Source organism: Carassius gibelio, chromosome B22 (assembly GCF_023724105.1).
Source record: "Carassius gibelio isolate Cgi1373 ecotype wild population from Czech Republic chromosome B22, carGib1.2-hapl.c, whole genome shotgun sequence".
NCBI lineage: Eukaryota > Metazoa > Chordata > Actinopteri > Cypriniformes > Cyprinidae > Carassius > Carassius gibelio.
Genome location: NC_068417.1, coordinates 27,220,608 through 27,244,759, shown reverse-complemented (window position 1 = coordinate 27,244,759; position 24,152 = coordinate 27,220,608). Strand labels below are relative to the sequence as shown.

General features: G+C 37.0%; 1 protein-coding gene across 1 annotated transcript in view; it reads left to right on the top strand.

Annotated features, from left to right (window-relative positions):
• The window catches only part of ell (elongation factor RNA polymerase II), a 35,459-nt gene extending 16,457 nt beyond the window's left edge, over positions 1-19,002 (top strand). Inside the window, exons 3-12 of the mRNA XM_052590348.1 lie at positions 2,096-2,217; positions 5,188-5,351; positions 6,611-6,852; positions 7,257-7,381; positions 11,045-11,135; positions 11,545-12,094; positions 14,719-14,785; positions 14,925-15,096; positions 16,718-16,762; positions 16,867-19,002. Of these exons, the coding sequence (XP_052446308.1) occupies positions 2,096-2,217; positions 5,188-5,351; positions 6,611-6,852; positions 7,257-7,381; positions 11,045-11,135; positions 11,545-12,094; positions 14,719-14,785; positions 14,925-15,096; positions 16,718-16,762; positions 16,867-16,983 (1,695 nt within the window). The 3' untranslated portion in view covers positions 16,984-19,002. The remainder of the gene's footprint in view (positions 1-2,095; positions 2,218-5,187; positions 5,352-6,610; positions 6,853-7,256; positions 7,382-11,044; positions 11,136-11,544; positions 12,095-14,718; positions 14,786-14,924; positions 15,097-16,717; positions 16,763-16,866) is intronic.
• The last annotated feature ends 5,150 nt before the right edge of the window (positions 19,003-24,152 follow it).

The window sequence follows — 24,152 nt, the reverse complement described above, 5'->3', positions numbered from 1 at the left end:
TGAGGAACCTTGAGTAAACCGTGTGTCTGTGAGCGAGAGAGAGACACGGCACAGTGTGTCCCGCTGCAGGGGTCCTCCAGCGCCTCGGTCAGGGCCACGCTCTCTGACAGCTCACCCACAGCAGTGGAGCGCCACGTTACCAGACAGGGTTTTATTAAGGATTTACAATGTTAATGTACGGTTTTCAATCAAATTAAAAATCTATAAAGAATTTGAATGAATAAATTGGTGTGATTTGAATTAATTAAACTGGTGAACTTGGTAAGTGATCAACTAAATTTAACAAATAATAGAAATAAATACTTGAAAAATATTTCAATTTATAGCGTCCTTGTTGTCGTCTATTATTCTTTGAATTAAGTCTTATTTTTTATTGATAAAACTGATCATTTTTAGAATGAAATAAGAAAAATGCTAATAACAATAGACTTGTTTTATTTACAATCAAAATATGCCTTAATTACAAAAACCTCAGATATAATCATTTGAAAAATAAAATGAAAACATATATATATACATCTTATATTTTAGTCCTTATTTTTAAAAATGTGAATAATTATGTAAATGTAAAGTGAATAATGACTTAAAATGAATAGAGTACTTATAAATACTAATATAAATACTACTAATATAATGTCATGTAATTAACACACTCTGTAATGGTGTTAAAGGTCTGTTTTAGCTGAGTTTAAGGAGATTTGTCTACTGTGCAGGAGCTCACACATCTAGACCAGTTCACACTTCTCTTGTCGCTGCTTGGGATGCAGTGAATGTTGTATTTTTTCATTTATTTAACAAGGCCGACAGTGTGGCCAGTCACACGAAGCGAGTGTCAGGAAAGTGCTGTAAATGACTGCCGCGTGCGCGTGTGTGTGTGTGCGCGTGTGTGTGTGTGTGTGACAGCTGCTGCCACCGCTCAGTTGTTGGCTGTAGTTTGGCTCACGACGCAGAGTCTGAGACTGGTTTGTTTGCGGTCAACTCAGGTGTGCTGCTGTTGGTCTGTATGGCTGCACATTAATGGCTGGAGATTACAGAAGACCCCTGAGGGTCACAAGCAGCAGTTGTCATAAGTGGTCAAGTGCAGATCTTTAAAAGATGATGCTTTTGCAGTTTGGTCACTGTAGGAAAACTCATGGATGACACACAGACACACACACACACCATCTACCATGATCTCAAACCGTTTGGAATTTAGTGTAATGTTACTTAATTTATTCATTTTAGTAAATTCATATTTTGATTTGTTTATTTGTATGTTTAGTCATATTTTTATTTTATATCTAGATTACGGCTACTGTTTTATATTTTTGGTATTTATTAATAACTTATATTTTAGTCCTTATTTTTTCCATTTTGTCATTTATTTGAGGTTTATATATATATATATAATATATGATTTTATTTTTCAAATGATTATATCTGAGGTTTTTGTAATTAAGGCATATTTTGATTGTACTCGTATTCATCCATATTTTTAAATACAGTATTTAAATATACAGTATATACATTGTATTTATCTTTATATTTTTATTTATTTTAGATATTTAAAATTGTTATTTATATTCATATATATTTTAGTTTTTAATTTACCCATTTTGTTATTTGTTCATTTAGAATCATATATTTAATATTGTTTGTAATTATTCATGTTTTGAGGATCTATATTTGATTTATAAATTCATTTTTATATTTTAGTATTTGATTTGTGTATTTAAATTTATTTTGATTTAGGCTATTCATTTTATATATTCATAGAGGTTTTATTTTGAGAGATACATTTTTATATATATATATATATATATATATTTTATTATTATTTTGGGATTGTTTATATTTAGGGTTAGTTTATTCGTACAGAGATTTTACTTTTTATATATTTTAGATTTATGCATTTTTATTCATTTTCTTATAGTATCTAGATTTTTGAATGATTTAATTTTTTTTGTATTTTTATTTTTTTAATCTTCATTAAAAAAAAAATCCAGGTAAATCTGTGTAAGCCATTTTGTACTAAGCAGCTGTTTTGAACAGGCGATCTCTCTCTCTCGTCTGTCTCGGTGCTTATATTGGCTGTTCTTCTGTTCTGCGTCAACAGAAAATCTCAATACCGCAGTCAGAGAATCCAAATGAGCTGCGAACGTTTACGTTCTACCTGTCCAATGTGGGGAAGGACAATCCCCAGGGCAGCTTCGACTGCATACAGCAGTATATTACAAGGTAAGAACAGAAGCAACATTACACCACATGATTTATTTCAACAGATTCACGACCCTCTCAAGCTACTGTAACGACTTCTATACAAGTGTTTGTATTTGCAAAGGAAATGTTGCCATGAAAACAGTTGATCTGATGTTTGAGTGTTAAAAACTCTTTGTGACTGTGTCCATGGCATCTTTATGAGCGCCATCTGTTCCTTTCTCTGTTCACGCTACTGGACGAACACCAGAACAGAGAGAATAAATTTAATTTGGCCAATTGTCCAACCGAATGAGGAAGAAACAAGAAATCCGAATGTAGACTCGCTGTTAATGTCTTCAAATGTTCGTAAGAAGCCCGAAGGGTCAGCAGAAGTTCAGGCCTAATGTTTCCTTGTGAACTCTGAGATTCCCTTTACAGTGTTTAACTCAAGCCACAATCTTTATTCAACGTCTCAGGGAGATGAAAGACACAGTTTTTCAATCTTACGATGTCGGAGCTAAAACAGGTTGCGCAATTACTGCTCCCTTTCTGTTGAATTGGGCTTTTGTTGTAGATCCGTGTTAATGTTTCACTGGCTTTCTCATATAATTAATCCAACTTTTCACTCCGTTCAGCCTGTTGCGCCTCGTAATTAGCCAATTTGTCATTTAGCTGACGCTTGCACCTAATGAAAGTGCGCTTATTGTATGCAATAAAAAAGCTCTTTAAGGTCTTTGATATCAACATTATTGGTACCATAGAAGTTTCATTATTCTTGTCAGCAGTGTTAATATCACAAAAAACTAGTACTATCCTTATCCATATATATATACTAAAAAAGCTGAAAACAAGTAAATACTCAGCGATTTTAAGAGAATACGAAACTAACTACAAGAAATAGGACAAAAACAGTAGAAAAAAATAAGAAATGCTACGTTGTAGAAATCAGAATTTGTAATCAAACGTATAAATACACTGCATATTCTTCACAGTCTAAGTTTTTATATATATTTATTCTTAAAATTAAAGTTACAAAAGTGATCGAGTCAAGAGCAGAGAGATTTTCTCTTTTGTTGTTGTTTGATTAACATGAATGACAGACAGCAGGAATATAAGACTGCTGTCACTTTAAGAGCTGCCAATGTACTGTTACACGTTTTCTTTCTCGGCTGTTTGTAGTTTAGGTCTTAAGTGAAAACAGTGTTTATAGGATACTTGCAAAGGTGGGCATTTTGACACGTATTTAATGGTTCAAGGCCTATAAAGGAGTAAAAATAACTCTACATGCGCCTCTCAGACTGCGCGCACATCTAATGAATTGAGCTCTCTTTCACTGCGGATTGCATTTTATTAGCTGAAAATCATTTGTTTTTAAACCACAATGCTTAAAAACGCATGCAAACGATATATTTTGTGACCGCGTAGCAGAGGTCATGTCTAACTGCGTGTCTCATGCTCACCAAGGCTACATTTTATTTGATGCAGAAATATAGTAATACATTAATATTGTAAAATTATTACACGTTAAAATAACACTTTTCTATTTGAATATATTTTAAAATGTAATTTATTCCTATGATTCAAAGTTTTCAGCAGTTTTTAGTTTACTCCAGTCACGTGATGAATAGAATAGATTTTTAGTGAATAGAATAATGTAAATGTATAAGATTTAAGAGGATAACTTCGGAAAACAACTTTTCATCTCTACTGTTTTTTTTTTTTTTTTTTTAATGCACATTTCATATTTTGAATTTGATTTTGAAATTAAAACACAACAACAGAGATTCTAGATCAACTCATTAGTCTACCAAATCTATATTGGTAGAAATGTTAATATAGTTTTTAGTGTGTTTATATAATATTTATTAATAAAAAACAATTAATTATCTGTAATTACCTCAACTGAAAAACAGTATTTGCACCCACTTATAAACGTAATTTTATAATACCTCATGGTTTATAACTATATATTTGTTTTCATTACACAAATGGATAATCGGAGTCATATATATTTGCTCCTGATGATCCATTTGTGCTTTTGGTATTAAAAAAAAAAAAATTGGACTAAAATGAATCACAAATTTTATTTTAGTCAACCTTACTAACATTCTCACAACACACACTTCATCTGAGTTTTTCTTTAGCGCCGGCCAGTGCTTAATTTGAGCCGGATCCTGTTCTTGAAAAATTGCAGGTTTATGTAGATGTATTTGGAGCATGATTTGTAGATTATGCATTGGTCCTCAACATACTATTGACCATATTATCAGCTTTTAGTTCAACATCACTCTCATTGATTGGTGCTACTGCTTAACCAACTTGAAGAGAGCGTAATAATATCAGAAATAATACAAAATAAAGTGAAATATTAAACATTATAACCACTAGTTCCCCTCAGTCCAAAACATGTAAGGCTATGCAGAACCGAACAAGAGCGAAACGAATATAAACCGAAACTGAAAGTACCATTGGGCTAACGTTCCTCTCTCATTCGGCACAAATCCAATGTTTTCATATTCACAATGCATTTCAGTGTCAAACTATTTTGCATTCGCATATCGACGGAAACAATCATCCTCTTCACATGCGCAAAAACACACTTGGCACGCAGCAGCTGTAGACCGGTTATACTACAGACTCTTTAAATTCACGTTTGACTGACTGTCTTTTATTTTGATAATGAACAGTCTGTGATGGCAACACCGGCTCAACACCGTGATGTCTATCAGCTAAACCAGCTAAACTATGCAGGACGTGTTTCGGACTGGCTCCGAAAACCTGCAGATGAGCTGTTTTGCTCTGTGCATTGACTGTGATCAGATGTTTTGACTCGGAGGCAGCTGGCAGGGTTTCAAGGTGGATGAGGCGGCTGTAAGAAAGCTCTCTCTCTTAGAGGACGCCCATCCCACCACCCGGGCTGTCAATGAGCCGTGGCCACACATTTGAAAGTGGATAACTGGTGAGCTGGTGGTGCAGTCGGTATCTGACAGTATCTTGGTCTCTCTCCAGCGAGGGGAGCATACAGCTGGACTGCCTGGGAGGGATCCAGGACAAAATCACCGTGTGCGCCACGGACGACTCCTACCAGAAAGCCAGGCAAAGCATGGCTCAGGCCGAGGAGGAAACCCGCAGCCGTGGAGCCATCGTCATCAAGCCCGGCGGGAGATACGTGGGTAGGTTTGACGCACCTCTTGCCGTCACGTTCCTTGGCCTTCAGCTGGTCAAAATCTGCTGTGTTTACACGTAGTGTGCTTCTTAGACGGGTGGAAGGGGGCGATTGGAGCCAGTGCGTCTCCACATGTCTGGAACTGCAGCGTGCTACATAATTTATGAAGCTGTCTGTTCCGGTGCTCACTGATGAGACGCCTAAAACCATCATTGACAAACACTAGCTTTCACCAAAGACATGTAATGAGCAAAATCAATCAGCTCAATACATTCCCACCGACCCGCAGTGCTAAGTCACGACACAAATGTATTTCCCCCTCAAATCTGAATAATATAATATTATTTAGATTATGTAATACTTAAGATGCTTTATTTATTAAATGGGTTATTCTAATGTTTTAAATTTGAATTATTTATAATTGATTTAATCAATTTTTTTTAATTTATACAGGTAATTTATATATTCTTAATATATTTTTATAAGAGAGTTACTTTTAATAAAATGTATTAAATTAGAATTGTATTATTTAAAATGTGTAAATTTATATATTTGTTTTGAAATCAAATGAATAATAAATATGTAATTTTGACTTTAAAAAAAAAGGATTTGGGCCACATTCAGCAGTAGTGAAAAAAGACTGTTATTTATATATTTGAAATCTTTGTTTTTTTTTTTTAATTATAGTTTAAAAAACTTTCATCCAAAGTTCTTAAATCTGAATAAATTACCTTTTTTTTCCCCCTCAAGAGTATAAATTATATTTGGAATAAAACTATAAATATATATTTATTTATTTTATGTAGTAATTTAATTTGTAATCTTTAAACCATTTAAAAATGCACTTTTATTTCTTTTTTTTTATTATTTAAAAATGAATTTTAAAAAATATAAATATTGCAAGTATATACATTTTTAGTTTAACACTGCTGAATGTGGCCCAAAATGTATTTATTTAATCAATTATGAATTTTCTTTTTGTAATGGTTTCTATATATTCTACATTTTATATACAATTTTATAAAAAAAAGAATTGTCAAAGATGTAAGACTTACTGCATTTTGTATCCGTAAGGTTAAGTCTGTAAATTCTTTTTTGCAGAATGTGTAAATTTATTATAATCATTAAAATGCAGTTTAAAAAGTGTCTACACGTGTGCAGTAAATGCTTGTCTGTTCAGTTAACATTAAATCAAATGTCCTTTTTGACCTCATTACATAACCTCTTCTCTTTTTTTTTCCTCTCCCTCTTCTCTTGGCTGTTCAGGGAAGCGTGTACAGATCCGGAAGCCGATAACGGTTGTGTCGGATGTGGCACCGTCTCGACGGACCTCACGGCCGGTCATCATCTCCAGCAGTCAGAAGAAGAGCCCGCCGCGGCCCCTGAGGGAACGGCTGGTGCATTTACTGGCCCTAAAACCCTACCGCAAACCTGAACTCCTGGTGCGGCTCACCAAGGACGGCCTGTCTCCTCAGGACAAGGAGACGCTGGACAGCCTCCTGCAACAGGTTCATAACCAGCGCTGATATTACTGTGTGATAACTTTATTCAGCTACATACGTATAGAGCAAGTATCCTATTCTGAGCATAGCCCGAGCAACCAAGAACCTCTTGAGAAGAAGTTATAGTTTTGGTTTATGACTCGTTTATTTAGTTTGGACCGTTCAAAGTCATGTTTTTGAATTCTACTTTGACATTAAGGGTGAAACTAGACACATTTGTCATTACATATACAAACAAGCTTAGCGCTGTGTAAAGCCAGAGTATATAACACACAGGATGTCAGCAGGCCGTTGTTGTGTAGTTTGCTTTTCTGCGCTGGTGTTGAAAGGCACCGCTTGTACTCTTATTTTTAGAAAGTCAAAGGCTTAAGCCTGGTTTTATTTTGCTGTGTTTTTCTGGCCGGGTGTAGGTGGCTAACCTGAATAGTAAGGACAGCACCTTCACATTGAAGGATTGTTTGTTTAAGGAAGTCCAGAAGGACTGGCCTGGTTATACCGAGGTGGACCAGCAGATCCTGAAGAGAATTCTTGTACGGTAAGCTTCACATTTACAGTGAAAAATATATTTTTTTGTCTTTGAAATGAATTGAAATAGTATTTTTTATTATTATTATTAAGTGATTTGAATAGTTTTCTTTGAAATTATTTTATTTTCTGTGATAATTCTGTGATTCTGTGTGAACTTCCTATGATGTATTAATACATAATTTCAAAGCAAAAAAAAAAAAAAGTGCGTGTAACTAGGTTTTTTTTTTTTTAATTCTATTTTTTTAATTTTATTTTGACTCCTAATCCTGAGGTTTTCTTTTCTCTTTGTATTAATTTCATGTAACTATGTAGGTGGTGTGTGTTTAGTGATTTTTATTTTATATTTTTATTTTTAAATATTACTTATGTTTTTTATTATTTCCTACTCCTAATGTATTTTCCCCTTGGTATTCATTTATGAAACTAAGTGGTATTGGTAGGTATTTGGAATGTTTGTTTATTTCAATTTTTATATTCTCCCATTCCTTTTTTTTTTGTTTGTTTTTTTTTTTTGACAAGCTGCGCAAATCTAAGCTGATAATGAACATAGATTTGCTCATCTACTCCGTTAACAACGGCTCTGTGTGAAATTACGCACCTGATGGAATTTACCGCTGATTAGGGAACCGGCTTTACTGACGAGATGCGCATTTATTATCGGCACCCTTATAATATTTATCGTGCACCCTTAAACATTATTTTATTTTGGCTCCTACTCCAAATTTATTTATACATGTACATTGTGCAGCAGGACTCATTTGCCTCACAGTGAAATGGTTAATTATATATTCACCAGTATACAAGTTTTTTATTTTATATACATATACACGCACACACATACACACACACACACACACATTTATTTAGTAGTATTTTGCATAAAATGTATACAATTTGATGCTGGTATATGGTGCAATGGTTGGTCACAATACCTCCAAGAACCTTTATTTGCCCACAGTATTAGTTGTACAGCTGCATGCACCCTTGTTCCCCGAGCTCTTCATTGGCTCTAGAGGGAGAAGTCTGGGTTCCCATGAACTCTGGCTGTGGAAGACTGGCCCCTGGAAGCTAAATTTAGAGAAGGCTGTGCTGCGTGCTAGACTGGCGAGAACATGGTGTTGTGATATCTGTTCAAAACAAAATGGAAATATTTGCCAGCAACAAACCCAACACCCAGGTGGAACACACTCCACACGCTTGCACTTTGAGACCCGGTGGCGATGCTTATCAGCTGACAGCCCTTTTACGTCCGCAGAACCCCCTCCTTCTCGCACCCACCCACTTTCCCATCTGTTCGTGGACGAGCTGTGTGCAGTCGAGAGGGTAGTGATGCAACCTTATTCCAGCACATGCTGATCCATGTGTGGGTGGCACGGGTCCAAGGTCCGGCCGTGCATGGGCACACACAGTTCGACAGCGACTGTAGCGACTCATGCCTCCTACTCTCAGGCATAGTCCCCTGTCCGTTTACCCTTGATGGAGGCAGGGCCTGCTATTGGGAAGCATTGGCCCGTGTCATACTGCCCCCTGTTGACATACAAACCTCAAGCAGCATTATAAACTTGTGTTTGAAGGCATTAAATGTTTTCAAGTTGGTAGTTCTGCCAAAAATGAAAGTTCTGTCATCACCTTGTTGGTCCAAACCTGTATGCGTTTCTCTTTTTTTGCTGAAGTAAAAAAGACAATATTTTGAAGAATGTTGGTAACTAAACAATTGATAGTAGCCTGTAGTATATATTTTTTTCCATACCAGTGGTTTTCAACCTGTGGTCCGCGGCCCACGGTATTGCAGGTGGGCCGCCAATTATTTTCTGTTCATTTCCAGTCCATTCTAGGGCTGTGCGATTAAAAGAAAACGTCCTAAAATCACGATTTGAGCGTGCGCATATGCCTAACTCCAGGTTCACACACTGTCTGTGATGCGCCTTTTTTCTGAGCCAATGTTGACGGATCAGAGCGTTCTCACTGCGGTAAAAGGCTAGAAATAAAAACGTGCGAAAATAATTCATGTCTAACACATGAGCATAGAGTGAATTTGTTAGTGAACAGGATGCAGTTTAAGTGAGAGGAGACACGTTTTAAGTGTGCACACTCTCTCCTCGCAAAGCAGCGTGTATCTGAGCAAGCACGACCGGTTTTGTGACAGAGCAAAGGAAATCTGCTGCGAACAGAGAGATTCGCACTCGTGCATTATTTTAATGTGCTTTCGCGTTATATTTATGCGCTCTCACTGCTGACCGCATACACATACTGTATACACACTGCAAACACCTGAGGCACCGCTACAATTAATGAGCTCTATGAACAATGCATGGCAAAAAAGAAAAAAAAGTCCCTGTATACAGGATTTTTTGTTATTTTATTATTTTTGCCACAAGTTTATACATTTTTTTACATCTTCACCATAGTGATAATTTTGACTTATGTCTGTTCTAGAGATGTTACAACTTTTTGATAAAGCTCTGATTGGTTTTCTTTTGGAAATATGTTTCAAATTAATCCTGAATGCATTTATGACTGTAAAAGCACAATTGCAAAATTGATCAAAAAAATCGCGATAGTTTTTTTTTTTTTTTTTTTTTTGTCCATATCGCACAGCCCTAGTTTATTCAATAAATATAGTTTAAAATCTAGCTTCTGAGTACGAAGTTATTAACCCAACAATAGCGGGGTCAGTTAATTTTTTTGAAGTGGGCCGCGCAAACATATGTGTTTGGTTGTGTGGGCCGCGAGTTGAAAAAGGTTGGGAACCCCTGTTCCAAACTATAGAAGTCACTACCAGCAACTATTTGGTTACCAACATTCTTCAAAATGTTGTCTTTGTGTTGAACCGATGAAAGAAAGAAATGGGTTTGGAACAACTTGAAGGTGAGTAAATGATTTAGTTTTAGCGGAACTGTCTTTTTAAGAGCACTTAGTGCTTTTGACATTAAAATATGCACATTTCGATGGAAAACTAAATTGCGTAAAGTGATTGGAGTGCCTATTCTCTACCATGTAGTGATGTTTCACATAACAGCGACAAACAACACCATTTATACCTCTTAACGAATTTGTATTTGTGCTTGACATATTTTGGTGTTTGTATTGTTTTCAGTGGTATATCACACACCAATAAGTTAGTCTTATTGAGGCCAGTTTATTTAGTTTCTTTCCCTTTATTTAGGGCAATTAATGCAATTCCCAAAGCTCCTTAAACCGCTTCATCTGGTTTGGTCTTCATGGATACTAGTCAAAAATGTTGTTGACAAGTCAAGACAATATTTGTATAACCAACATCTCGTTATAAGTAATCACATAAGATTTTCTCGAAGACACTCTTGGCAAGTTCAGATGGGACTAATGAATGTCAAATATTGTCTATTATCCATCAGAATTTAAAGGGATAGTTCACCCAAAAAAGAAAATTCTGTCATTTAATTACTCGCCTTCGTGTCGTTTAAAAACCTTTAAAACCTCAGTTCATTTTCTGAACACAAATGAAGATATTTTTGATGAAATCCGAGAGCTCTCTGACCCTCAATAGACCGCAACAGATCTGACCCGTTCAATACCCAGAAAGGTAGTAAGGACATAATTAAAATGGTCCACGTGACAAATAAATTGTTGAATAAAGGCAGGTCTCTTGGCTCTTTAAAACTAATGATTGTCTGTCTTTCGTTCCCTGCAGAAAACTGTGTAAGCCTCAGAGCAGTGGCCCTGTGTCTGGGGAGAGTCCGGTCAGCCCACACAAAGAGCCGGCCAGCAGCTCGCCCTCTCAGGTCAGCCTTTTCACCCCTTTCAGACCTGTCAAAGTCTGTTATGATTGATCTGTGTAGATTGAGGAAATATTCAAGGGTTAATCCTTTCCTGCTCACACATTTCTTCATAATTGTTCTTTAAAATGCTCCGCCTCTGATTTTTTTTTTACTTATTTTTTGTGGACATGCCCTAACGCCTCTCTTATGCACTAACACAAGCATTGTTTTGCTACCTAATCAAATCATTTTAGTGTGCCTGATTCTGTATTGTGTTATTCTGAAGTTTTACTAAATCTTTGGCCAAAATATGATACTCATGTTAAATTTCATTTTCTCTCTCTCTCTAAAATGCTGAAATTGAATCGCTATTTAATATTTGACTGTTTAAACCATCCCAGTTTTACGAACAATCATTGCTCGCATCCAACAGAAACGACCTGCAGAGTTCATCGATCCTCTGGCCAATAAGAAACCCAGAATATCGCACCTAGCCAGCAAGTCTACAGGGCTCATTAACGGCAAACTGAGCTCGTCCAATGTGACTGACTCCTCTAGCTCTCAATCAGCCGAGACGTCGTCGAGCTCCAGCTTCCCTCCGTTGGAGATCTCCCGACCCTTTGACCCCCTTTCGGACGTCAGCAATGACTCCAACGGCCGAGACTGTGATAGTCAGGAGGCGGCGGTGGCGGAGAGACTGAGTCAGCCCCCATCGTTCGCCCCTCGCTCCACAACGCAAGAGGAAGTGCTGAGCTCCATGTCCCCGGCCCACAGTAGTCTGGACGTCTCTCAGACCCAGAGCACTCAACCCTCCCTGCATGGCAAGTCTAAGAAGAAGTCCAAAAAACACAAGGACAAAGACAAGTCCAAGGAGAAGGATAGGGGCCGAGAGCGGGACATGAAGAAGGAGAGGAGAGTTGATGAAGACCGTGGCTTGGACCAGAGGAAACCCTGTGACATCACGACGAGCGATAGGAGCCCAGGTGTGGATCAGTTTCTCTGAATCATTTATGATGTCAAGGCTTATGAGCTCAGATAGTAGTACACGGACAAACTTTTGTCAAAATTGAATCTAGTCTTGATTAGATCGGTTTATGTTGACTTACTCTGTGAGATAATTAGGTTGAATAGTCATTTAGACAGTCCACCAACCAGTCGATTACCGTATTTTTCAGACTATAAGTTGCACCTGAGTAAAAGTAGCATCAGTCCAAAAATACATCATGACAAGGAAAAAAACATATATAAGTCGCACTGGACTATAAGTCGCATTTATTTAGAACCAAGAGAAAACATTACCGTCTACAGTTGCGAGAGGGCGCTCTATAGATGGTAATGTTTTCTCTTGGTTCATGTCAAATTAATTTTGATAAGTCACACCTCACTATAAGTCGCAGGACCAGCCAAACGATGAAAAAAAGTGCAACTTATAGTCCAGAAAATACGGTATTAGTTTAGCAACTGACCTAGTCAGCCAGTGCGACCGATTAGTTCAAACATCCCACCAACAGTGGTGTAATGTAATGAAGTAGTAATACTTTGTTAAAGTACTTGAGTATTTTTTGGTAGTATTTTTTGCATCTCTGAGCAATGGACGATGTTTACTTTTGAATCAGCCAATTGAATGAATTGGTTGAATAAATGGTTCATTGAGTCACTCATTAACAAAGTCAAATGGTTTGTTTCTGAATGAATCAGCCGTTTGAACGAATCGGTTGAATCTCAATGACTCATTCATTTCACATTTCGACTTTTTTATTTGTTTCAAATATTAGTGTTCAATGTTTTATGTTAAAAACTAAAAGACTCCAGAAAAGTTTTCTTATGTTGAAATAAGTACCGAATAAAGTGCTCCTTCTTAACCAAAAATACAAAATGGAAGAAATTGTTAAAACTGAAGACAATCTTGCTACTCAAGCTGTGTATGTACTAGGGGTGTAACGGTTCACAAAATTCACGGTTCGGTTCGATACGTTTTAGATACAGCAAAATGTAAAAACATCTCAACTTTTCAGAATGCCGCAAGCGCACCGCGGGTCATGTGACAAGAACTAACCAATCAGCTTCATCCTTTCCCGTAACAACGTTGAGAGCTCAGCCAAGATGAAGGATCAGCTGATCATAGTTGTATATGGATTTCAATTTTGAAATAAATTTAGTAGCAGAGCTACTGCAAGCGATTTTTAGAGCTGCAAATCCATTTATCCTTCGCTGAAATTTCCGCGTCTCATGGAGAGAGCACGTCATTGTTGCTTAGCAAAGACAGACGCCTCATGAGCGCTTCTGCCCAAGCGCTTTGGAAAGGAGGAGAAAGACGTGCTTAGCGTTTTCCATGCGTTTTTAGGCACGATATGTGAACGGCCCCTAAGGCGCTCGCTCACTCAGCACGCGCTGAAGGCTCGTTGCAAAATGTCGAATGCCTTTAACAGACCAGAAATATAAGATCCTAAAATAACCAACAGGTCTGGTGTTTGGGTTGGATTCCCTGTAGTGTCTAAATGCTGCAGGGATAGTTTGCTGCGTGCATGTTTCTCCTTTTTTTCGTCTTTTCCCAGATAGTACTGACGCATATATCCCAGATATTCACGCTGGTGTTTTTTTTTTTTTTTTTTTTTTATTCCCGCTGGTGTACCCTGTCATGTTGCAGATGCGACATACCGTTGTTTTTTTATCCACCACTCTCTTGCCATCACCATTATAGCTTAAAGGGAATCCAAAGTGCACCCAAACACCAGACCTGTTGGTTATTGGGGGATCTTCTCATTTCTAGTCTGTTAAACGCATTGGCTATTTTGCAACGAGCCTTCAGCGCGTACTGAGTGAGCGAGCGCCTGCTGAGTAGCCTAACATAAACATATAAGATGGTGTTTTTTTCTTCTTCGGGAGTGTCAGGGGCGTTGCCTGTTACGTTGTTTGGGTTATTGGGCTACCTTGTTGAACGCATATCATTATATTTCTCTCTCTCTCTTTTTTTTTTTTTTCAAATATAATTAATTATCGTTACACCCCTAGTATGTACATTTTTATATATATATATATATTTGGTATTTTTTTTTATTTTATTATTTTTTCTTTTTTTTTTTTTTTATTTTTTTTATTTTGCATTTACTTGTACTTTAAATACTTTAGTACGTCAAAGATTATAAAAATACTTTTCGTAATGAAGTAAAAAAAAAAAAATCACATACTTGGAAGACTTTTTTAAATGTATGCATTAAGCAGACGCTTTTATCCAAAGCGCCTTACAGTGCATTCAGGCTATCCATTTTTACCTATCATGTGTTCCCGGGGAATCGAACCCCCAACCTTGCGCTTGATACCGTAATGCTCTACCAATTGAGCTAATATTCTAAACGGTGACTTCAACTTCTACCAAAGTCATCTTCTGGTAAGATATCTGTACTTCTATGGCTTTCAGGTACGTTATACACCACTGTCCACCAATTAGTAAATTGTAAAAATGTTGAAACCCCCTTCAGGTTGTTTCTAGCATGTTTTTCTTTTTCTCTCCAGTATAATTCTGGACTGACGTCACAGTGCTCTGTCCTTGTCCCTCAGTCTGCAGGATAAAACTCTGTCCTTGAATTCACCTTATGTTTCTTTTCAGGTCTGAACGGAACGTGCAACAGCTCCAGTATCCCTGCGTCATCGTCTGAGACGGCAGACTATTTATTGTAAGCATCTCTTTGTACATTACACATTGCGGTTACCTTTTGCGTCAGGTTTGTTAGGAAAAGTGCGTTGTATAACTGAAAGAAAATAACATTAAACTTTTATGACGCTGATGTTTTTTATGCTTGGTTTCCTCAACAGAAAGTACACGGTGATAAGCTCTCAAGAGCAACGTCAGAGTTACAAAAACGACTTCAACGCAGAGTACAGCGAGTACCGGGGCCTCCACTCACGGATCGAGAGCATCACCCGACAGTTCACTATACTCGACACCCAGCTCAAACAACTCCAGCAAGGCACAGACAAGTATAAGGTATCTCCACACTCAAAATGCAGTGCATCCATCCACACACATGATTACAACTTCCTTATTTATTATTAATATGCTGTCAGCCCCTGCCCTGTCCCAGTAGTTGCATCTTCCTCCGGAAAATGAGAAATTAAAGTGTAGTTGACTCATCCGGAGTCCTAGTGTCGTCTTTTTTTTTTCATCTTGATGAACATCACTATGCAAATGGTAAGAGAAGAAAAACAATGTAGTCTTGGAGCGTAATGAATAAACGACACAATCAACCGAATGATTAGAGGCGATAATGTTAAATAACCGGAGCAGAATGTCAGAAGGATCATTTATTTCTCCTGCACGCAGTCATAATCATTTATGGGGCTCGATAATGAGGATGGCCCTCTGGCGTCGGGCCCAGTGCGAGAGTTTCGGGGTCAGCTGACAGAACTGCCACTTATATTATAGCTGTAAAACTGTGGTGCCAGATCTGGCTAGAAAAACGTAAGCAACATTGTCTAACAAAATCACTAAAAAGGGAAAAACACAAGGAAATGTTTGTGCATTTATACACCGAGCTGGATGGATTACTGAGAAATTGTAGTGTGTGTTAATAAATCCCAATTGCATGACATTTTTGTAGTTCGTTATGTAATCCTTTCCATTACACATTTTAGGTAATGTAATCCGATTACTTTTGGCCTAAATCATTTATCACATTGATTTAAATAGGATAATCTTGTACCATACTGATATAAAAATACAAAGAGTAAGAAACGGTTTCCAAAACTGGGGTTCAAATAGGAACTGCAGGGGGTTTGTGAGTTTAATAAAAAAAAAAAAAAAAGCTAATTAAATCATGAAAAATTTAAATAAGTAATTTTAAAATAAGTTTAAAAAAAAAGCTTTTTTTATATATATATAAATATTTTATAATTATAACAAAATAGAACCATAAGCAAATGTTTCTTTTACAAGTGTTAAATTATTAAAATAATTTTACAATTAAATGTAAATAAGTAAAAGAACGCGAATTTGTGCATTTTTTGTGTTTGAAAGACAAAAGCTTTCAAAGCTATACTAATCCATGGTTAACTAACCTACTGAGTGATGATTCAAATAAAAATGTATGTTTCTTCGCTAGTTGAAGCAAACACTTCTTAAACCTGAAATGATTTGTGTAAATCCAGCAGAGAAAAACTGGAAGACTTTGAGTGTTTAAAAGCAGAGGACAGGAACATTTTAATAAAAATAAAAAAATTATACATAATTATGATTATGGTCGTTGGGCCCAATGGACAACTGAAGCCAGCAGAAAGAATAATAGAAAAGAAAAAACGTATGTAATGTATTATTTATTTTAAAAAAATTAATTTGCTTTAAAGTACAATTGAACACATTTTACATTGTTTAAAGGCATTCAACAGACTTTACCCAAGTTTGACTATTATATGACACTACTGGATCTGATTCTTGAAGCTACATTTATCCTAAAGCGTTCCATAGACCTGTAAGAAGAGACTGAACACAATTTGAAGAGTTCATGTAAAAATATCAGACGACTCTGCCTGTATTCAATCTGATAACACATTTCAAACTACTCTATCCGAGCAGGAGCTTCATTGTAACGATCGGTTTGTTCTTTTCACAGACAATCCACAATCAGATACTTGAAGAGTATCGCAAAATCAAAAAGGTAAGCTGACTGTCTCGTCCCGATTTTCGTTACGTAACATCCAACGTATATCAAGTTTGAAATACTCATCACATTCTTTTTGTTTTAATTTTTTTTCTTCCCAGGCTAATCCAAACTATAGCCAAGAGAAGAACCGCTGTGAATACCTACACAACAAACTGGCACACATAAAAAAACTGATAGCAGAATATGATCAACAGCAACTGCAAAACTGCCACTAATAACAAGATTTGTTTTCTCAATTTTTTTTTTCTCCTTAATCTTTGTCTCGAAATCTCTGGATTTTTTTTTTTTTTTTTGGCTTGCTCTAAAAACAAGTTGTTCTAATGTAAAATGCCACGAAAATTATTTCCTTTTTTTTTTTTTTTATGGGACTCGGGACATGGGCATACTCAGCCATGCTTACCTGTGTAGCCTAATGCATTATGGGATTGGTTGCCAGCTTCCTTCCCTTATCAAAGGTCTCCGAGTGTGAAAGGAAAAACTGTTCTTTGGAGATCTCTTCCGAACAGGGATAACCAACTCCCATTCCCAGAATCTCATAGTTTAAGAAGTAAAAATTGATTTTTTTTTTCTGTATGTACTAAAATGGAAGGTCCTATATTTTATTTTTCTTTTATATTTATTTTCGTCTTCCATAGGGATACATAAGTCCGATTATGAGTGCTAAAACATCTCATCCCGTCCCTTTTGGTCTCTCTTTCTTGAATCAGTCAGTATTTTATGCAAAAGCTGCCTTGGATTTTTGAGAGATCCCTAATGCAGTACACCTCCCCCCACCCCCCCACCTCCCCGTTTTCTTTTCTTAGAGTGCTGTAGTGTCTGAAATAGCACTATTTGGCTCCTTATTTTGTGCAATGTGCTAGACCACGTGCAATGGACATGAATCGGATGCCTATGGGAAGGAGATAACCATCTGTTTAAAGGCTTTGACAGTATCAGTATTACCATGGTAGAGCTCCATATGAATGAACTCGCCATTCAAAAGATGATGGAGCGCTTCGATGTTGGCACATTTTTACAATATTTTACACTTTTAACTGAAAAACATATGACTTGATCACAACCCAATCATGAATCAGTTGTGGCAAATCTTGTAAAATTGTGCCTCGGGTATCTGCAGTAATCCAGTATTGCTAGTTACAAGTGTGACTGTGTAACATATCACATTTGCGGCCAAACTTTCTTGGTATTCTTCCAGAAAACAGCGATTGTATCCCTTTAACGCAGCCTTGAGGGCTGGTTGGTGAACACGACGCAAAAATGGTAGAAACGCAACCTTGGCTAGCTGTCTGAACCCTTTAGCAATTCAATGCTTGCTTGAATACTGAGTATTTGTGGGGGGGTTGAATACTTCTGACAGTGTTTTCGTTACGAGATGACTGTTAAATTCCATTAAGGCATCTCATCGTGGAGGATCCGTTACAAACCTCTGACGTGCTCCTCACGTTACCTGTGGACGCTCGACCACAAGTTGCTCATCTGTCAGGTCCTGTTGAACCATCAGTTGTACTTCTGATATCTGAACTATTATGTTTAAATATTAAAATTCAGCACTTTGCTCAGCCTCTTGCTGTTACTCTTACCTGGGTTTTGTTGCAAGGAGACACTTGCCTTGTCTGTGTATGCATGCTTTCTGACTGTTGAAGACACAAGAAAGGGTTAAGGCCAGTGTTTGCAGCGGATTTACACTGCTGTTTAATATTCAAGACAAATATTTATAAAATTTCCCCCTGAATTTACCTGGTCCGCTTTGGTTCAGTGTTGCAATTTTAGGAGCGGAATTGCAAAAATTTAAATGGTTGAATTTTGACTCTTACGAATTAACTGAGAATAATTCTCCATTACGAATTTACCACATAAAACTTTTTTTTTTTTTTTTTTTCAGAACTGATCATGATCTGCTTTTTGGTATTTTGTTTCCTGCAGAAATGGTCTGAAAATGATGCACAAGTTCAACGACAAATACGAATGACGTTTGTTTGGATTTGAAACCGCTACGATACTTTCAAAAAATGAGACAACTGGGGGGGAATGTGCCAAATGACCTGTTGTATAGGTTTGGATCAGATTAAATATGTTGCTGTTTCAGCAACAACAACAAAAAATAATAATAAAAATAAAGGGAGTGGGAGGAGCTTTGGGACGAAGGCTTGATGTCAATGCTAAAACCCAAAGCGTGCTTTTTGAAATATGGGACTGAAATTTATCTTGGTATTTCAATAAAATTCTTGGAAAAACTTGCGTTTTATTCTAATGTTTTGTATGTCCTCCTAATGATGTTTGTTTACCTCGTTTGCTCTTTTTGCTGTTAACTAATACAACACCAGCACGGAATTTACACTGCAAAAGTGGCTCTGACGCGCTTCTGAAGAGGCATTTAGGTGTCTTTACACAGACGGTTTTACACAAAGGTGGCATAAATGCATTTACAATTTACACAACAATTCCACCTTAATACAGTAGTTTGATACTAGGGGCTGAGGTGGGTCAGAGCAGCCATAATTTACTCTGCCTTTTATGCAGCATTATGAAGTTTATATTTAAAAAAATTAAGTAGGCACAGAGCAAAATTACTTTAGCTAAACAGCACTGCTGTGAAACTTGTATATTATATTAATTCATTACACACAGACTTATATATTGCAAATGTTTATTTATTTTCATTTTTTTATGATTATAACTGACAACTAAGGAAAATCCCAAATTCAGTATCTCAGAAAATTAGAATATTGTGAAAAGGTTCAATATTGAAGAGACCTGGTGCCACACTCTAATCAGCTAATAACTCAAAACACCTGCAAAGACCTTTAAATGGTCTCTCAGTCTAGTTCTGTAGGCTACACAATCATGGGGAAGACTGCCGACTTGACAGTTGTTTAAAAGATGACCATTGACACCTTGCACAAGGAGGGCAAGACAAAAGTTAATTGCAAAAGGCTGGCTGTTCACAGAGCTCTGTGTCCAAGCACAATAATAGAGAGGCGAAGGGAAGGAAAAGATGTGGTAGAAAAAAAAGTGTACAAGCAATAGGGATAACCGCATCCTGGAGAGGATTGTGAAACAAAACCCATTCAAAGATGTGGGGGAGATTCACAAAGAGTGGACTGCAGCTGGAGTCAGTGCTTCAAGAACCACTACACACAGACGTATGTAAGACATGGGTTTCAGCTGTCGCAATCCTTGTGTCACGCCACTCTTGAACAACAGACAACATCAGATGCGTCTCGCCTGGGCTAAAGACAAAAAGGACTGGACTGCTGCTGAGTGGTCCAAAGTTGTGTTCTCTGATGAAAGTAAATTTTGCAAATCAGGCTCCCAGAGTCTGGAGGAAGAGAGGAGAGGCACACAATCCACGTTGCTTGAGGTCCAGTGTAAAGTTTCCACAGTCAGTGATGGTTTGGGGTGCCATGTCATCTGCTGGTGTTGGTCCACTGTGTTTTCTGAGGTCCAAGGTCAACACGGCTGTATCCCAGGAAGTTTTAGAGCACTTCATGCTTCCTGCTGCTGACCAACTTTATGGAGATGCAGATTTCATTTTCAAACAGGACTTGGCACCTGCACACAGTGCCAAAGATTAGTAACCAGTAACCATGGTATCCCTGTTCTTAATTGGCCAGCAAACTCGTCTGACCTTAACCCCATAGAAAATCTGTGAAGATTTTTGTGAAGAGGAAGATGTTATAAGCCAGACTCAAGAATGCAGAAGAGCTGAAGTCCACTATCAGAGCAACCTGGGCTCTCATAACACCTGAGCAGTGCCACAGACTGATCGACTCCATGCCACGCCGCATTGCTGCAGTAATTCAGGCAAAAGGAGCCCCAACTAAGTATTGAGTGCTTTTCATGCTAATACTCTTTATGTTCATGCTTTTCAGTTGGCCAAGATTCTTAAAAACCCTTTCTTTGTTTTGGTCTTAAGTTATATTCTAATTTTCTGAGATACTAAATTTGGGATGTTCCTTAGTTGTCAGTTATAACCACCAAAATTAAAAGAAAGAAACATTGGAAATATATCAGTCTGTGTGTAATGAATGAATATAATATACAAGTTTCACTTTTTGAATGGAATTTGTGAAATAAATAAACTTTTTGATTATATTTTAATTATATGACCAGCACCTGTATAATGCAGAGACTCCTCAGTTCAATCAACGAGCACTAGATGGCACCACAGGTTTTATTTTAATCAAGCTGTCATACTTCCCTTGTTTACTTCCAGTAGGACCATTTCTCTGGGTTAATGGGACTTTATATCTGTTCCTAAATATCATAACATGTACTGACCTACCCCAGTGGCCCTTTTGTGCCTCATTTGGTACTCGAACCCCTCGCTCTTTATAAACATCCGTAACAAATACTAAACCCTGAGAGGAAGACGCATTTGGATGTATGCTCAGGGAAATGTCATGTGTGAAATCCTCAGCTGGCTTCACAGAACGGAGTTTGGCTCCAACGCCTCTACGTTGGCCTCAATTTTAGGGGAGCTCGAGGAGAGTCAGTGAGTTCAGTCTGGCGCGGAGCCAGCCTCCCGTTCCTGCCTCATTTACGTCTATCCCTGTCCTCGTTCATCCCGTTACGACACACCGAGCCCCCTGACAGCTGGAAGACGCCCTCAAGATTTAAGGCTTTCCTTCCTGTTTGCTTAGGCCCGCAAATTGCGCTCTTAAAGTCCGCGTTTAAGTTTCCCTCAAGGTTGTGGGAATGTAGTTTTAATATAGCTCTGTGTCCATGGTTAGGCTGGGTTTGCTGTTTGTCGTTAGTTGAGTGAGGAACAACACATTTAATTGGGTATCCACATATGGAGTGTGATATCCTGGAATGTTTACATATTTAATATGCCTGGAATCATGTTGACAAGACACAATATGAATCTGACATGTAAATAGAATCGCTTAGTAATAACAGCAGTTCACATTATATTAAATTTAATTAAATTTTATTTATGCATTTAGCAGAAGCTTTTATCCAAAGCGACTTACAGTGCGTTCAGGCTATCCATTTTATTATTATTATTATATAGGAATTAAATGTTCCAAACTTAGAAAATGTTTTCATTGTCAAGTAGTTTTGGGAAGTTTGATTCATTTTAGCGAAGAGGTCATTTACTTTGATTCTTCAAGAAGAAAAAAAGAATCTCATAAGTTGAGACATGTTTCCAGATTTTTTCGTTAGTATTTATTAATATTTTGAAATAAACTATGTATTTTTTTTTCTTTAAAAATATTTATTATTAGAACGTATTTTAGTTTTAGTGGGCCTAGTTCTGTCCTCGGTTTTATTTGTTTTATTTATTTATTTATTTTAATAGAGTGGCTGAGCCACAACACACAAATCTACTTTAAAATACAGAAGTCAATCACTACTTCCAGTGTTTTTATTATTAACTCAAATTATTTAAATGTGTTTAGTTGCTGAAATAAAATAAACATATTAGATGTATATAAAAACAACTGATAACTAACTGAAACAAAATAAATAGAAATGTCAATCAAATACACTGACAATTGCTGTAAGAGTATTAAGTAACAAAGACTTTTAATTTATATTTATTATATTATCCTGTCGTGTTTATTATTTAGATTAGAAACTAATATTTCGGGAGTGGTAAAAAATTAAATAAAGTTATTTTGTCTTGATGTTGCCTAAACACCTGTTTAGGGTTTTTTTTAAGAATGAAGCAGCTGCTTATTTTTATGATCTGAGATTTTTCAAGATATCTTAACTTAAAACACATTCCACAAGTTTACAGCTCAGGGATAGATAGATAGATAGATAGATAGATAGATAGATAGATAGATAGATAGATAGATAGAGACAGACAGAGTTATGTCTGTGTCTGTCTATCTATCTATCTATCTATCTGTCTGTCTGTATGTGTCTGTCTATCTATCTATCTATCTAGCTATCTATCTGTCTGTGTCTGTCTATCTATCTATCTAGCTATCTATCTGTCTGTGTCTGTCTATCTATCTATCTATCTATCTATCTGTCTGTCTGTCTGTGTCTGTCTGTCTATCTATCTATCTATCTATCTATCTGTCTGTCTGTGTCTATCTGTCTGTCTATCTATCTGTCTGTGTCTGTCTATCTATCTAGCTATCTATCTGTCTGTCTGTGTCTGTCTATCTATCTGTCTGTCTGTCTGTCTATCTATCTGTCTGTCTATCTATCTAGCTATCTGTCTATCTGTCCGTCTGTGTCTATCTATCTATCTATCTGTCTATCTGTCTGTCTGTCTCTGTCTGTGTGTGTCTATCTGTCTGTCTGTCTCTATCTATCTATCTATCTATCTGTCTGTCTGTCTATCTGTGTCTGTCTATTTACTGTCTGTCTGTCTGTATCTATCTATCTATCTATCTATCTATCTATCTATCTGTCTGTCTCTATCTATCTATCTATCTATCTATCTGTCTGTCTGTCTGTCTGTCTGTCTCTGTCTGTCTATCTATCTGTCTGTCTATCTATCTATCTATCTGTCTGTCTGTCTATCTGTGTCTGTCTGTCTGTCTGTATCTATCTATCTATCTATCTATCTATCTATCTGTCTCTATCTATCTATCTATCTATCTATCTATCTATCTATCTATCTGTCTGTCTGTCTCTATCTATCTATCTATCTATCTATCTGTCTCTGTCTGTCTATCTATCTATCTGTCTATCTTTCTGTCTGTGTCAGTCTATCTATCTGTCTATCTTTCTGTCTGTATCTGTCTATCTATCTAGCTATCTATCTGTCTGTCTATCAATCTATCTATCTGTCTCTGTCTGTCTATCTATCTGTCTCTGTCTATCTATCTATCTATCTATCTGTCTGTCTGTCTGTCTGTCTATCTATCTATCTGTATGTCTGTGGATTTCATGCTCTTTATAAGTTTACACGAATGTTGATATTCCTTTATGCCACTATCATTTTAATTAATTTCTAAAATCTTTTCAAGAAAATTAATAAAAGTGCTATCTTAAAGGAAACCTAATGTATTAGTTTCACTTCACGTTCTCTCCCTTTATTTTAAGTCGAAAGTAACGGTCTAGCAAACTGAACCTGATAGTAAACATGGGTCCTTCACATTCTGCACATGTGCTGGGGGAAAAAAATGGTATATCCCGCCCATTCAACGGTTATTGGCACCGGCATCCTGATTCAAACCGCCCGGTTAATTGTCGATCCGTGTCATCGTTACCCAGCCAATGTGAGAGAGTTGTCGCGGAGAAATCCCCGCCGTGTGTGTGTCGGAGAACAGACGCCTCGCCCCTCTAGTTTTATACATACCAATTTCCACTCTCCCTTTCGTTTCGTTTTTGATGGTACGGCCTGTGCACCACACACGAACGAACGAATCGTTCACGCGAGTCGGATCTTTTCAATGAATCGGTTGAACCGCTTACC